General features: G+C 37.4%; 1 protein-coding gene across 1 annotated transcript in view; it reads left to right on the top strand.

Annotated features, from left to right (window-relative positions):
* The first annotated feature begins 4,407 nt into the window (after nucleotides 1–4,407).
* Nucleotides 4,408–16,469, top strand: part of flna (filamin A, alpha (actin binding protein 280)) — a 41,131-nt gene continuing 29,069 nt past the window's right edge. Inside the window, exons 1-2 of the mRNA XM_067371308.1 lie at nucleotides 4,408–4,628; nucleotides 8,953–9,437. Coding sequence (XP_067227409.1) covers nucleotides 9,056–9,437 — 382 coding nt within the window. The 5' untranslated portion in view covers nucleotides 4,408–4,628; nucleotides 8,953–9,055. The remainder of the gene's footprint in view (nucleotides 4,629–8,952; nucleotides 9,438–16,469) is intronic.

Below are 16,469 nucleotides of genomic sequence, written 5' to 3'. Positions count from 1 at the left end.
TTGAAGCTCTCAGCACAGTCCTTGAAGGCCGTCAACATATGAAAACACTAAGACAGGAACAGGAAAACAAAGAGAGTCTGCTCTTTTTGAAAAAACACATTTGTTTTGCTTGGACATCTGATTTCATGTACTGATTCAGATGGATCTCTGTAGTTTTTTACTGGGTGTGCTTAATGTATGAGATATAATTCTAATATATGAAAAAAAATGTAGTTAATATGAACAGGATTACAGTCACAATGTAAGTCTGTGAAGCACAAATTTACTTGACCTCCTCAGGGAAAACTAGCCTCATTCTAAAAAGATTATTGGCTCATGTTTGTTTTCGGCCTTCGTTTTGCTTCTGGTGGTGAATCAAAACTCAGCTATCATCCTTGTTTTTCAGCTAATACGATTAACAACTGGGCTCTCTTCCCTCCACAGATTGTATCCATCCTAGAGCCACACGTTCCTGTGGAAAACATGCCATATCTGTCACTACAGCTTCCTGTGTTAACGAATTACACCCAGAAACGGATGGGTCACAACAGGCCCTTCTCTCTCAATTTTTTTGCCCTCTCCTTTTCTCTCTCAATACTGTTTGATATATTTGATCAAAGAACAAATACTGTTGCTGTACTTCATAAAACATAATTAGACTGTTGCTCTGGCTTCTATCTAACAAGCAAAAGTGATGTCTAATGCTTAGGGTGCAAGTCTCGCTTTGAATAAAAAGCTGATTGCAAAATGTTTTCACGTCTCATTCTTTCTGTCTAAACTTATCTTTGAGAATAAATTGCCCTCTTTTACTAATCCAATAATAAAAAAAAGGAATGTAGACAGAATTCTTGGGATTACAATGGAAAAATGTAAGCTCTTCACATAATTGTCTCTCCCTGCATGTCATTTCTCATTTATTCCTTTTTCTTTGCTCCTGCTTGATCTCTTTGCCTGTTACTGTACTAATTCTGTATTTACTGTCCATAAAACTGAGCATACTTTATTAGCCCATATTTAGACTCCATTTATAGCAATGACAACATTTTTCCTGGTCTTCACAGTCTGTCAAACAAGATCACTCCCACCACTTGTGTGCATTGTGAACAGGTTTTGTAGTGCATTTGTAATATATATGTGTGTGATTTGTTAAAGGTGCCCTAGATTCAAAAATTGAATTTACCTCGGCATAGTTAAATAACAAGAGTTCAGTACATGGAAATGACATACAGTGAGTCTCAAACTCCATTGTTTCCTCCTTCTTATATAAATCTCATTTGTTTAAAAGACCTCAGAAGAACAGGCGAATCTCAACATAACACCAACTGTTACGTAACAGTCGGGATCATTAATATGTACGCCCCCAATATTTGCATATGCCAGCCCATGTTCAAAGCATTACACAAGGACAGGCAGTATTAACATCTGGATCTGTGCACAGCTGAATCATCAGACTAGGTAAGCAAGCAAGGACAATAGCGAAAAATGGCAGATGGAGCAATAATAACTGACATGATTCATGATATTTGTAAATTGTCTTTCTAAATGTTTCGTTAGCATGTTGCTAATGAATGTGGTTAAAGTTACCACCGTTTCTTACTGTATTCACGGAGACAAGAGCCGTCACTATTTTCATTTTTAAACACTTGCAGTCTGTATAATTCATAAACACAACTTAATTCTTTATAAATCTCTCCAACAGTGTAGCATTAGCCGTTAGCCACAGAGCACAGCCTCAAACTCATTTAGAATCAATTGTAAACATCAAAATAAACACTGTACTTACGCGATTAGACATGCTGCATGACGAACACTTTATAAAGATCCATTTTGAGGGTTATATTAGCTGTTTGAACTTTTTTTATGTTGTTTAAGGCAAGCGCGAGCTCTTGGGGCGTGGAGCAGGAGAATTAAAGGGCCAGTAGCCCTGAATCGGCTCATTTCTAATTATGCCCCAAAATAGGCATTTAAAAAAATGAATTAAAAAAAATCTATGGGGTATTTTGAGCGGAAACTTCACAGACACATTCAGGGGACACCTTAGACTTATATTACATCTTTTTTTAAAAAAAAGTTCTAGGGCACCTTTAATTATATCTAATTGAATGCAGATTTAGGACACAAACTGACCAATAACAAGACATCTTCGAACTCTACTATGAGATCCTGTACGGTTCCTCCCTTTTTTTTTTCTTCGATGTCTTCCTCTCTAAGAAAGCACCAAAAGTGTGTGTACATTAGCAAATGAAACATACAGAAGCAGGTCTTCACAAATAACTTGATTATGCTAACCTACCTGAGATGTATTGCTTAAAGGGTTAGTTCACCCAAATAATGTCATTTATTACTCACCTTCAATATTAATATTAAAAAGCGATGAGAATATTTTTGGTGTGGCAAAAAACAAAGTAACAACTTATATAGTGATGGCCGATTTCAAAACACTGCTTCATTAAGCAGATCTAGACTGACTTGATCACACTTAGGGAATATGGGCAAGAAAAAACAGACAAATGAGATTTGACCCAGCACCAATAAGTAATGGCAGTGTCATATGGCACAAATGATACCTGGTTTCAGACTGCTGGATTTAGTTAAAGTTGTATTGGGGGCAATATGATGTCATCCCGCCCCAAGGTTCTCAGATAAATTAGGCAGTTACAGCTGGTTCCCTCTCTTTCCCTCTAAGGAATGAAGTACTGGGAATGTTTGCAGTCAAAGACAGTTACCCAAGGGAGACTGGCTGTCTACACCAGGTTTTATTGGTACCAAGAGGGTTATAGAGTCTCACAGACGGGCCCTATAGTGGGCCATTATAAGATCCAGCTGAAATAAATGTAATGTATTAAACAGCAAACTCTGTCTCTTTAATTATTACAAAGTGAAACACTTGTAGTCTCGACTCATTGTATAAAATGAGCAATTGGTCCCAAAAGTATGTGAAATAATATGAATACATTTCGAAATTAATCTTCTACTCTCACATTCACACATTTGGTTTCACTATATTAGTGAGCACATCTCGGTGATGACCCAGCCTGACTCCTAAACCTAAAATGACTATTTTAAAGAAAACAGACTGTTTTAAAGGGATAGTTCACCCAAAAATGAAAATTTGATGTTTATCTGCTTACCCCCAGCACATCCAAGATGTAGGTGACTTTGTTTCTTCAGTAGAACACAATGATGTTTTTTAACTGCAACCGCTGCCGTCTGTCAGTGGTATAATGCAAGTCAGCGGGAACTTGGACTATAAGAGTAAATAAAACACAACAGACAAATCCAAATTAAACCCTGCGGCTCGTGACGGCACATTAATGTCCTTAGACACGAAACAATTGGTTTGTGCGAGAAACCGAACAGTATTTATATCATGTTTTACCTCTAATACACCACTATGTCCAACGGCATTCATCACTCGATTCGTGAGGTCTGATCGCGCTCTGACAGCGGCAGTGATGTCTCGCGCATATACTTCAATGAGAGCGAGACATCACTGCCGCTGTCAGAGCGCGATCAGACCTCACTAATCGAGTGATGAATGCCGTTGGACATAGTGGTGTATTAGAGGTAAAAAATCATATAAATACTGTTCGGTTTCTCCCACAAACCGATCGTTTAGTGTCTAAGGAAATCAATGTGTCGTCACGAGCCGCAGGGTTTAATTTGGATTTGTTGTGTTTTATTTACTCTTATAGTCCAAGTTCCCGCTGACTTGCATTATACCACTGACAGACGGCAGCGGTTGCAGTTAAAAATCATCATTTGTGTTCTACTGAAGAAACAAAGACACCTACATCTTGGATGCTCTGGGGGTAAGCAGATAAACATCAAATTTTCATTTTTGGGTGAACTATCCCTTTAAGTCTCAAACTATGAGGAGAACTTAAAATGTCCTCACAAGTTGGTTTTCGATATGCTAAACTATATTTGCGAGGACATTTTTCAAAGTTTGTCCCTCCAAAGTGCACACACACACACACACACACACACACACACACATAGACTACAGTATGGATGAATGGTCACACCAGGAAACAGACCCTCCTGACACATGTATGCTGTGCAGTATAAAGGTTGGATGAAATCCAATGTGAGAAGAAAAAAAACAATGTTTTGTGTCTTTTAATGTAACCTATGTCAGAGTGTTCTAGTCAGTAATATCATTTTGTGTTACTAAGACAATGAATGTATATTATTACCTCAACAACTGTTGGTGTTAAACAGCCAGCCGAAGCTCTTTGTCGAGCAGCAGCAACAGTGTTCAGGCAGATGGAGCAGATACAGGCGCTCTGAACAGGGTGACATCATACCTTTACAATCTGAAGGCGCGGCCGCCGGTATCACGTCAGCTCGAGAGGGGCTCGCGCGAACACAAGAGTAACCCCCCTCTTTGATACTTTACCAATTAAGGTTCTTGCATTAAGAGCAGAGAGGACAGAAGGAGGCAGAAAAGACAAAGGGTGTCACTAGTGTTTTTTCTCGAGTTCAGCGAACAAGCCTTTCCTCCAGGGACACTCGTCCGGTCCGGGAGGGTCGTTCAGTGAGCTTTCTGCACTGAGGTACAGTGAAGTTCACCCTCTGCTGCCTGTGCAACACGCAAAACCGAAGGGATACAGCAACAAGATTCACTTCAAGACAAGCAGCAAAATGTAAGTTATAAAACCTCTATTTAGGGCTGCGAGGCATGTTTTGTATTGCATTAAGTGCTGTTGAGCCCAATGTTATGGGAAGCTTACTTTTATTATAGTTCTGCGCCTAAACTAAATTCATTTAGGGATAAATTCGTAGAAAAACAATGACGCAGACTTTTTGCCACAAAAAAGTCTTGTGTTTTGCGTAAATGTTTCGTGTAGCGGGATGGGTGCGTGCAGCGTATTGTCCGTAATGGTGCTGAATGACTGAATATCATATACTGAGTACTTATTAGTGCCCTGCATGCTTATACGATATTGCGAAGAACTAGGAGACAGAATAAAACGAAAAGCGAATATTAAAGAAATCATTTAGACTACATTAAGGCTTTGTCTGTACATGCAAATCCAAACGTTAGGCTAATATTTAATTCATATTAATACTCCATATTATGTCCTCATTTACGAAAAGTGTATAAACCCAATGCTCTGCAGAGGTTTTGGCTCATCACTCGTAATCTAATTAAGGTCTCCTCACCAAATAAGGGAAAATATGGAAAGGTCCGCGCGCCCTTCATCCTTTGATGTGAGTTGCGCGCGCCCCCCCATGCTCGAGGAGAATCTTGCACGAAACATCCTGACCTCACCTGGATGACAATAGTAAGACAGAATTGTAACGAGTTGTAACGAGAAAACACGAATTGTTCTTCCTATATAGGGGAGAACGGGGCTAGTTGTCACACAGGAAAGTTGTCACAAGATCTATGTATCAGTAACTATAATGTTTTGAGTCAAAAGTCCAGTTACACAAATTTCTCTAGCAGTCGTTTTGTATCTTGGCTTCAAACACGTGGTTCAAGAGTCATTCTTTTACACAGAATTTCAGTGAATTCTGTCCTCCAAACTAAAATTACAGTATCATTCATTATATATATATATTTTTTTTTTCCTATAGCTGTTTGTTAAAAAAACTGAGCACTATAAACCACACTGGAATACACTCAGATGAGTCTATTATATAATATAAGTAGATTTTAATTGAAAGTTTGCCATGATAGGGGTGTTTTATTTTCATAAATGCCTGGATGTGGCCAGGTTTTTTAATATAAATTTATCAGGCTCCATTGTGACAGTTCACCTTTGACACCATGCCTCATTTTGGTCAATCTGTGCTTAAAGTTGAAAAGTTGTGATATTCTTTCTTCCCTATCGTGACATATTCAAGTGAATGTTAATTTTGTCTATTGAAAATTGATTGGATCCTTGGATGGTTGTGGTTTGCTAGTATTGCTGTGATGTCATGTGAGTGACAGGTTGTCCCGCCTTCGCACCAGTAAACACATCATCAGAGAAGAGTATAGATGTAACATCAAGAGGGAGGAGTTATTTTGATTAAAGATTAGGAGGGCACATTATTTAAAAAAAAAAAATGTGCATGGATAAATAATTTATAATAAACACTGCTATATTCCATGAAAAGATAAGAACTGTCCAATTCGATTTCATGGTGACTAATGAACTGTACCTTTCCCCCCCTCTGGGTAACAATGGTGGAAATGTTCGATAGATTTTTTGTATAGCCAAGGCTTTATGGTATGTACCAAACGTAAACCTTCTCTGAGAAATATTCACTGGAGTACAAAGTGTGACAACTAGTCCCAGTCTCTTGCAGTGTTATAATTATTTGCATTTAAGAATGATATAAAACACACCCTAGCTGCTCATATTTTCTAATATAGTTTTTATGTGCACACCAGCAATAGAAAAGCCACATCCTGTTGACACAAGAATTGAACACCTTTACAAAAATACCCATAATGCCATCGTTCCACTCGATGTGCAATCTGTGTTTTTCACTGATGCAGGCATGATGCACATCAACATTTGTGGTTGACAGCCAGTGTGTGGGTTAACCACACTTTTCAGCATGGCTGAATCATGGCATCACGTGCCCTCTTCACTTCACTATTCTGACAATTATCTGTCCTTAAATGAACCTTATGTCCAGTGATTATACTAAAATCAAATGATTACATTTAGATCATGTTTACATTTAGATTACGTTTAGATCATGTTTTGATTATCATTGTTTCCTTCAGAAAAGTTAACTTTTGTCAACAGCTGTGAGTTAAAGACAAAAATTTAAATTCTGTCATTTATTCACCCTCAAATTATTCCAAACCTGTGTGAATTTCTTTCATCTGTTGAACACAAAAGAAGATATTTTGAAGAATATAGGCAACCAAACAGTTGATGGACCCCATTGACTTCCATAGTATATATATATATATATATATATATATATATATATATATATATATATATATATATATATATATATATATATATATGTATGTATGTAGATATACTATGGAAGTCAATGGAAACCATCAACTGTTTGGTTGCCCATATTCTTCAAAATATCTTCTTTTGTGTTCAACAGATGAAATTTGGAACACAGATTTGGAACTACTTGAGGATGAGTAAAGGATGACAGAATTTTCATTTTTGGGTGAACTAAAAGTCTTCTGTCATAAGGGAGTGTACCTCAGTGTTCTTAATGTGTCTCAAAGCTTGATAATATTCCCATATTTGTCTGCTACAGTACTTACAGTCCCATTTGTGGTACATTGGAAAATGTTATAACCCATTTTGCCTGGTCAGACATGATATTTCTATTATTATTTATTAAAAAACAACTTTAAAGTTGGAAAGTTTATGTGAAAATTATACATCAGATTAAAAAGGAGAACCTGCTGATTCAGATGATTCCAGTTGTTTAATTTAACATCCATGATTGAAAATCAAATTACTATATCAGACAAGAAATGTTACTCTTTCTCTCTCTCTTTTTTTTACTATCAATAAGCTCTGTGTGTGAAAAAAATCAGCCTGTTATACTTCATATTTCCTGCAGGTGACGCCAAACTACTGGGCTCAGCAGTACTGGTGTGTTCTGAATGCCTGACTTGTTTGTTCTTTTGTTTCTGAGCAACTGGCCTATTTACACTTGAACTGTATTGTGGACATTATAATATCACATGGGATTTGAGAACAATAAGTGATTTTGTTGAAAATTAGATATATGGTTATACATTACAAAGAGTATAAATAACTAGTTATGAATGCAGTTGAGTCTGGCACAATGTACCTTATTGATTTTAAGTTATGTTATGAGACTGTAATGAAAAACCTGAAGGCTAGCCTGAGCCTCCCTTCTGCTCATCTTATGTTCTGTTAAAAATATCAGGCATTCCCTGAGCATAAATCTGAATGAGAGAGAGAACGAGAACAAGAGTATAACATATTATGTGCGGTTATGTAGATGTTTTATGATGGGGGGTGGGGAATTGGAGAGGGGGTCAGGGGGGCATCGGTGGCTCATTACATGAAGGGCATTCCACAGATTCTCCTGGAGAGACAAATGCTGAAAAAAAAGCTCTAAAGGGAAACATTCTTTTTGGACTGCGTCCTCACACACTGTTTTGGCCCATTTGCCTTATTTAGTCAAATGCTGGATTAATGCAGCTCTAAATTGTTCTATTTTGTGACTTTCTCCAATAAAAATGGGTACAAGGAGGTTGGAAATCCTGCCAAGATTTTTATATGCACATCTTTGGTATTCGGACTCCTCTTTAGACATATTTTCAACGTTCTTACTCATTTATTGTGAATTTTCACTTAAGTTATTCGGACATCTTGTCCAACAGCAGTTCATAATTTGATAATTAGTGGTGGTAGCGTTTACGTCACCACATGAATATGGCATAGTAGAACATTTGTTTAGATTTAGTCTGGACTAGATCTACGTGTGTTGATAAACGCATAAAGTGAAACACTATTTTAGAATTAATGTCCATAATAGGTTTTACATAGTGGACTTGATTGCATTGGCTTTTAAATGTAAAGTAAATAAAAAGCTTTCACATGTCTGAGGAGGTAACCATATTCTTTACAGATTTGACGCTTTTTTCTATATTTCGAAAACTTAATTTGACAAATGTTGTAATATTCGTTGTCTGTTCATGAAGAGCAAACACACCATTATGGTAGTGTACACACACTAGATACATTCTCATTGCGTAATATCCTGTGAATGCTGCAGAAGTGTGCTGTTTTCAGACCGGTTACCTTTCACTTACAGAATAAAAAAAACTAAATGAATGAAACAACGACACACATTCATTCAGCAACTTCTTAAAAACGGTAGAAGTTTTACAGAAACAATCTATGTTTGAACAGGTCCACGTACTTACTGATGAGAATGACAAATGTTACGAAATGCCCATATCCCATGTGTATTTTCGCCTGATTTTAGTCAAATCTTTTGTTTTCCTTCTAGTCACATAACTTTGGAAAGAAGAGCACACAAATTGTACAATTCCTCAAGACTCCACCCAAAAAGCGAGACAGCGAATTAGTGCAGGAGACCCGAGTCGATAAAAATGAGTCAACACACACGCCCCCACCAGTCGAGCAGCGCCGCCGCCGCTCCCCTATCCAACGCTTCTCTCTCCCCGGACAAGGACGCAGACATGCCCGCTACAGAGAAAGATCTCGCCGAGGACGCACCATGGAAGAAGATCCAGCAAAATACATTCACGCGCTGGTGCAACGAGCATCTGAAATGTGTCAATAAACGCATAGCGAACCTGCAGACGGACCTGAGCGATGGGCTCCGGCTGATCGCGCTTCTGGAGGTGCTCAGCCAGAAGAAGATGTTCCGCAAGTACAACCAGCGCCCCACGTTCAGACAGATGCAGCTGGAGAACGTCTCTGTGGCTCTGGAGTTCTTGGACCGGGAAAACATCAAGCTGGTGTCCATAGGTATGTGTGCTTTTTTTATTTCTCAGTTTTGAACATTACACTTTATTAAACATTGTTAGAAAATGATAATACTATGTGTTTTTGGTGTTTATTCCCATGTGTGTTGCATCCAACTATCCGAGTTATGCATAGCCAACAAACAGGGCAGGCCACAAAATAACGGGAAAGATTGATGGAATTGAAGGCCTTTGTGGCCACAGATTGTTTTGTGCAAAGTTGTATCATTGCTTCACAAGTTGCACGTGTTTTGTGGACTTTTTGTAACTTGTTGCTCAGGCGGGCGGTGGTGAAAATAAGATTGCTTTAGTCGCCTTTGCAGAATCTGACAAAGAAGTGAGGATTCTGAGGAACCACAGTCGCTCCATTCAACTGTTGCAAGTCCAGCCCCGAATGTCGTAAAGCAGCAGTAGACATCGTGGCGGATAGTTTTAGGGTAGTTTAACCATAGTTTGAGTGCTGAATGAGTCAAAGCTCAACTAGTGCACCCAGACTGTTATTTACTGTTAAATGTTGATGCTGCAGGGCGCGGAGGGTGGAGAACTGAACCGCTCCTCTCAGTTGGAATGTTCACTTCCTCGGAGGTTTTCATATCAATGTAGTTTTTATTTGTCGGTCTATTGTTATTCTAATTCTCACGTGGCTATCCGTGAACATGGCATTCACCAGGCCAGCCGCACAAAGTAGAAATATCGATCCGCAAGGACACGCCTTCCCCTCATAAGGAGCGAATTTGTCTTCATCAGAGTTGAAAATAGTTTTTTGGTGCCAGTGTTTTAACGGATAGATTAGAACATCAAGTTGCACAACATTGCCTGTGTTAGAAATGTCCAGACATGGTTCGCTCATTCAATGCCGGTTGTGATTGATGACTAACACAGTGACACGCCCTCAGGTTTATGGCTCATTTTAGACACTAGCGGTGAAGAGTGAGAATGTGTGCTGCACAGTCTGATATTGAATTTTGAAGTTTTAAGAATTTGAGAATATTTTTTTATTTTTATTTCTTGGTTTCTCTCTAAGAGTGGACCTCTTTGATTCAAGTTATGCAATCCTAATCTACAGTCCTATATCTAAAAAGGTTCATTCATGAAAATACAGAATTATGAGAATAGTCATTTACTCATAATCTTAACATCTCTACATCTAACCGAGGTTCATATAAGATTACATTCAAAAATATTCAAGCCCATTTTTAAGATTTACGAATTTGAATTGTGTAGTAAAATTCCATCAAACTGAATTGAATAATCCTTACACATTTATTTTATGAATTTAATATTAATATGTAAGGGTTATTCAATTCGATGGAATTTTACTACACAATTCAAATTCATAAATCTTAGAAACCGGCGCATGTATATTATATTATATTATATTATATTATATTATATTATATTATATTATATTATATTATATTATATTATATTATATTATATTATATTATATTATATTATATTATATTATATTATATTATATTATATTATATATACTTTTTTGAGTGAATTTGAGAATGTCTTGGTATTTAATTGCTTTAATGACAGCTTTATCAGGTTTTCATCAGGTTTTGCACAAACTTATGAAGTTCTCCAGCATGATTCGAGATGATCCATAGAGAATCTTCAGCTTTAATGAAAGCAAACACTACTTCTGACCATCTGTTCAGAGTCATGATCAATGTCACAGATTTGCATCTTTGATTATTGTCCTAGAAATAATGCAGTATCTTTAGATTTTCTTAATCTTAAATATTTTTGCATGTTATTTCCAAGTTTAAGCTACAATTTTCAGTCCAGATTGATCATTCTGAGTGCTTTAATATAATTTGTTCTCTTCAGGAAGCTCATGTTTTCATAATCAGTGCCACAGCCCAATGGCTGTAGGGTTTTGTTCTTAGTGGGATAGTTTCCCGACTGCGCCCAGAGGGTATGAATAAACATCCTTTCAGATGTTGCAATCAAGGACTATTCAGCAATTGCTCAATATTTGTATTTAGAAACACCTTCATCCCTTACTGTTAATATGAGCAAACTAAGTTTTGCTGGACTCTGAATTGCTTAATATTCACAGATGATGGTGTGATTGTCTGTATTTTATGATGGCATCTCACAGTCAATGAATTACGCATTTTTCGCCATGCATATGAGTTATTTGCATTCTGTAGAAAACAGAAACACCGTATGCTTATTGGTAGGACAGTTTGTTTTTCTAATCATTGCTGTCAGTTTTTAGTAACTGGAACTGTTTATATCACTGATGTTCTTGCTTTGCCAAAAGAATATTAAAATGTGTGAATATATAAAGAATTACTAAATATGCACTTGTGTGTGCTTGTATGTAAGCTGATGCAAGCATAAAAGTGGTATGTGTGTTCCCCTGTCATGACAGGCCGCATATTTTACTTGTCTATACGAAATAGATTTGACTTCCAAGTTGGGGAAGAACATGACAGCCTTGTATCTCTGTCTTGATCTGGGTGGAGCTCATAAAAGAGCCTTCAAGTGTGGTGCCTAGAGACACTCTAATCTATTTCTTCATCTGGCATGTTAGTATTTAAATATGGCATAATGGTGCTTGATCTTGATCAACACAACCTATTTAATCATTTGACACTTAAGAATATTTGATGCTATTTAGCAAGTTGCTCAATATCTTGCCTTTTAAATGCAATAGCTCTGTATGGAGTCAGAATAGTGAATTTGGTCAGGATAATGGTCTTTGTTAGGGTTGTCAAAGTGAATTGCATGTTAAGACTCGTGTCTGTTGTGTAGGCAATTAGTGTATGCCTATAGGTGCAGAATAAAATAACTTTCATAAACTTGTGGCCTGCTGTGTCAGAGCCTCCAGAATGCAGTGAGGTTAAATTGAAAGGGAACACATGATTCCAGTGTATTGATTTTGCACTGATCATTTGAACTTATACTGAGTTTACGCTGTTAGTTTGCTGCCCTGTTCAAATGTTTCTGTTTATCACATTTAAATGTTCTCACTATAAAACTAATTGTTCATTTGTTGGATATGTTTAGCTTTTTCATGTTGCAGTTTAAAAAAAAAAAAAAAAAAAAAAAAAGACGACATTTTCTTGAAGTACTTGATTCTAAAAAGGTGTTACAGAGTTAAATGGAGAGGTATGTAGTTATTTAGCAGGTCCATGGCTAGAGAGGCCTCCTGATGTTCCTGTGCTTTATTGGCAGTGCCAGGATTTCCTGTTCATTTGAGAGACTGTACTGTCTGTGGCATGGAGCACAGCAGTGGGGCTTTTTTCTTTTTCTTTTTTAAACTGCATTGGTTGCGGAAGTATTTTTCTCATTCATTTTCTCCGTGAGGATTAAAAAAAAGAAAATAAAGTTCCAAGACAATAACCAAACCAACCAGTTTTGAGATGAATCACTATCATTTATACTTAACTTCTTAGCTGTCACCCCCACTTTTTTTTATAGACATGAAAATGCACTATCCAAACTTAAATGCTTGTAATTCAAGAATACTTTGGAATATAGATGTAAGGCTGGTCTTATTTTAAAGATGAGATTTGGGAGATTATTGTAGAAGTGAAATAAGAACAGAAAAACAGAAAAAAAAGTTATAGAAGTTTAAATTTATGAAAATGTAAAATGTAAAAATTTTACAAAACCAGTTTTACTCTAAAACTGCAAGTAAATCAAAGTGTTCCAAATTTCAGGTTGATATCTCAAAAAATAAGCTTTCAGTAAGATTTTGTTTGAGCGCAGTACCACACTTTTTCACTAGATGACAACCAAGCTCCATTACTGACCATATAAGGGCGCCTCCATTTCCATATATGGTTTGAGTCATCTGAACCATGTATTTCCATTATTTTTATACAATTTATGAAGTAGACATCCTATATAGAAGTAGTATGGGAAGTTTGGCAGAATTTGATGTGAATTCAGCCTCTAATAAACATCAAAACAATATGTATGTGGGTTATAGATTGCCGCCACAACCATAAATGTATTTATTTATTTTTTTCCCTATTAAAAACATTTTCAGACCTTTTCTTCTCAAATTTAATGGATGTTATTTTTTGAACACTTGGCATGAAAACAAACATGTTTCAACCAATTTTCATTGATTTTTCATATTCATCGCTATAAGGTGTTAACATGCTTTAATGAGTATGAAAATATGCTTGTTGCAAATTGATAAATTACTGCTCCTCTGTAATTTTATTTTGAAAGTTTAGGTTTAGTATAGGATATTACTGTTTTAAATATGTAATGGCTGTGGGCCAGTAACAGTTAACGGGTTAATTTTTTTAATATCGAACTACAATCCCATGAAGCACTGTGTATTATGTAATCGAATCAAAAACAACAAAATTGTATCAAGCTGTTCCCGTACTGTCATTAAGGATACAATATAATAAATTTATATACGTTAAATGGAAAACATTCAATTATGCACAAGTATCTAGTAGGAAATCTGACCCAGTTACTTCATGTGCAATGCTTCATGGGAATGGAAGTTTGCTGCTGAGCTCTTTTGGCATGGTTTCCATAGTTAGTGTCTGCTTGGTGGTTCAGCGGTGGATCTATGTAAGGATTATGGGTGGTCCTGCACTAGTCACTGATTTTGAAATTATACTATAGAAGCATAAATTTGTTAATCTTGATTTCTAGAGCCTGAACTGCTACACTCCTGAACAGGATTTCCATGTGACTGCAGTTGCTTTAAATATCTGTAAATTTGGCATAAACTAAAATAAATAGGATGTTCTTATGCGCACTTGCACCAACGAATATGTGGCACGTGTATAAGTGTGCGTGATCGTGTACCCTCACACCCTTCACCACGCTGGAAAGCACCCTATGGCAAGTCTCGCAACCTAACCTCGGTGTGGTTTTACCGTTCTGTTTGCGTGTTCTGTGCTCTTTTAATTGGTTGTACTTGAATCTCCAAATTTCTGCGTAAACAAAAGAATAAGGTGATTTTTGTACTTGAATGACTCTGTGACTCAGATGTTGAAGCTACACTTTACTGTAAACCCCTTTAAAGGTTTTTTAAGGACATTGTCACCATGCTAGACAAACAGCTCCATGAAAACCACATGAAGACATCTGCCACGCGAGTACTCTGGAAAGCCTCGTGACAACAAACCGAGACAGACAAATGGGTAGGTAGACAGATAAATGCAACCAGCAGAGGAGACTGTGAATCAAGATGAGTAGAATACACTGTGGCTGGGAAACTGATGAAAGGGGGATAACCTCTTCCTCTGTTGAGCTGAGATTGCTGCATTTCAGTTTGCCCCTTTCTTTTGGAGATAAGAAATTGAATTTGCCTGGAGTTAAGCTAATGCAGAGAAATGGGTTGTTTTTTGCAATATTTTTAGACTGAGGATATGACGTATTAAGTTTGGGAGAAGGGAGGTGGGATGGAGTGGTGATGGGTTGGGGGGGGGGGGGGGGGGGGGGGGGGGTTGTCCTAATGAGTATAATTGCATGGCACTTCCTTGATCCGGTAACCCATAGAATTCATCACCAACATTTTTTTGCATGCTGATGTAAAACTCCTTGTAAGGATTGTCTGGAGATTGTAGGGGTGATTCATCCATGATGGTTTTAGGAAAAGAATCCAGCACAAGTAGCACTTATCAGATTGTCCCAAGGCATTTGTCTCCACCCTTACTTAAAGGCAGAGATTTATGTGCACAGTCACACTGGCAGAAATACTCATGAACGGAAATATAACTGAATGTGGCCAGATCTTTTGTGATCTTGTTAAAATGTAGACTGGCCTTGTATGCCTGTGTGATATATGGATTGTGGCACTAAACACACTATCGGCTTTGATGTAATGAAAATCGTATGTTTAATATGGACACATACTCTCCTGGCCTCTTGTTTGAGGTGAAGTTGATGGAACTGGGTTCCATCCAGACACTAAACATCCAAGCCAAATGACAGTCCAGCTCTGTCAATATGGGGTTTTACAAAAGCACTACCGCAGCAGTTTTCTGTTCTAGTCAGTTTTCCCTCCCTAACTACTCCTCTTTCTTTCTCTGCCTCCTCCTGTTCCCTCCCTCTCCCTGCTGTAATCAGAAACCCCTGTGCAAGGGAATGGGTGGCCTGCCAGGATCAAGTTTGCTTCTGCCCTTTTAAGGCTAAAAAACCAAGGGGAGCATTTCCAGAGAGAGAGAGAGAGAGTGAGAAGGAGGGAGGGACGTTTGCAAGTCATAGAAAGTAAAAGAAAAGGAAGTTTTCTTGCAGAGTTCATGCTCTAAAATCATGTATTGGATGTGCTCTATTTTAGAAAAAAAAATCTGGGACGATCAGAATTCGCCATTTCTGTGCCACATGGTTCTCATTAAGACCTTCAGCAATAACCGTTGTTTTCATGCTATTTTAGGTTCTTCAAACTGCAGATATTAGATAAAGAAACATGCTGACTAGCTAGTGTCATTGCGGGTGTCCTGTGTGGCAAAATTTTGTCCCAGCGTTAAACTGAAAACATTGAATCGCATAGTTTTATTTGAGGGACCCATGCCTGTAATTTATAAAAAGCTAGATTAACACTTTATTAAAGTTGTCCTGAAGTATAAATTCACCCGATCTATGTTCTAAATTCATCTTATTAATCTTATTGTGAACGAGTCCTCTATCTATCTCTATCTATCTATATCTATCTAATGTCATAACTTGTTCTTCCAGTGAAACCTCAGACTTCTCTCTGCTGATGTATTTTGGACTTCGCCAATCATTTATTCCATTTAAACCCTGTCCCTTTCTGACAATCGACTGTAAGCTCTCAGATTTGCCTCCATCCAATCCAATTAACCAATGGATGGAATCAAGTCCCACCCAAACCTTTTTTTTCTTTTTTTTCCTCTTCTCAGTGGTTTTTCACTCTGATGTATGTCACCATCTGGAAGAAAATATCAGTTTCTTCTTCCATTACATTGTGACTTTAACTTCCATTAAAGAGAAAGTGCAATTCTTCAATCATGTCGTAAGTCAAACTTGTTTGACTTAATATCTTCTGCGGAACGTTGGAGTCCAAACAACACTGGAG

This window comes from Chanodichthys erythropterus, chromosome 20 (genome assembly GCF_024489055.1).
Source record: "Chanodichthys erythropterus isolate Z2021 chromosome 20, ASM2448905v1, whole genome shotgun sequence".
Lineage (NCBI taxonomy): Eukaryota > Metazoa > Chordata > Actinopteri > Cypriniformes > Xenocyprididae > Chanodichthys > Chanodichthys erythropterus.
The sequence above is the reverse complement of the archived record's forward strand: the minus strand, read 5'-3'. Positions and strand labels throughout refer to the sequence as shown.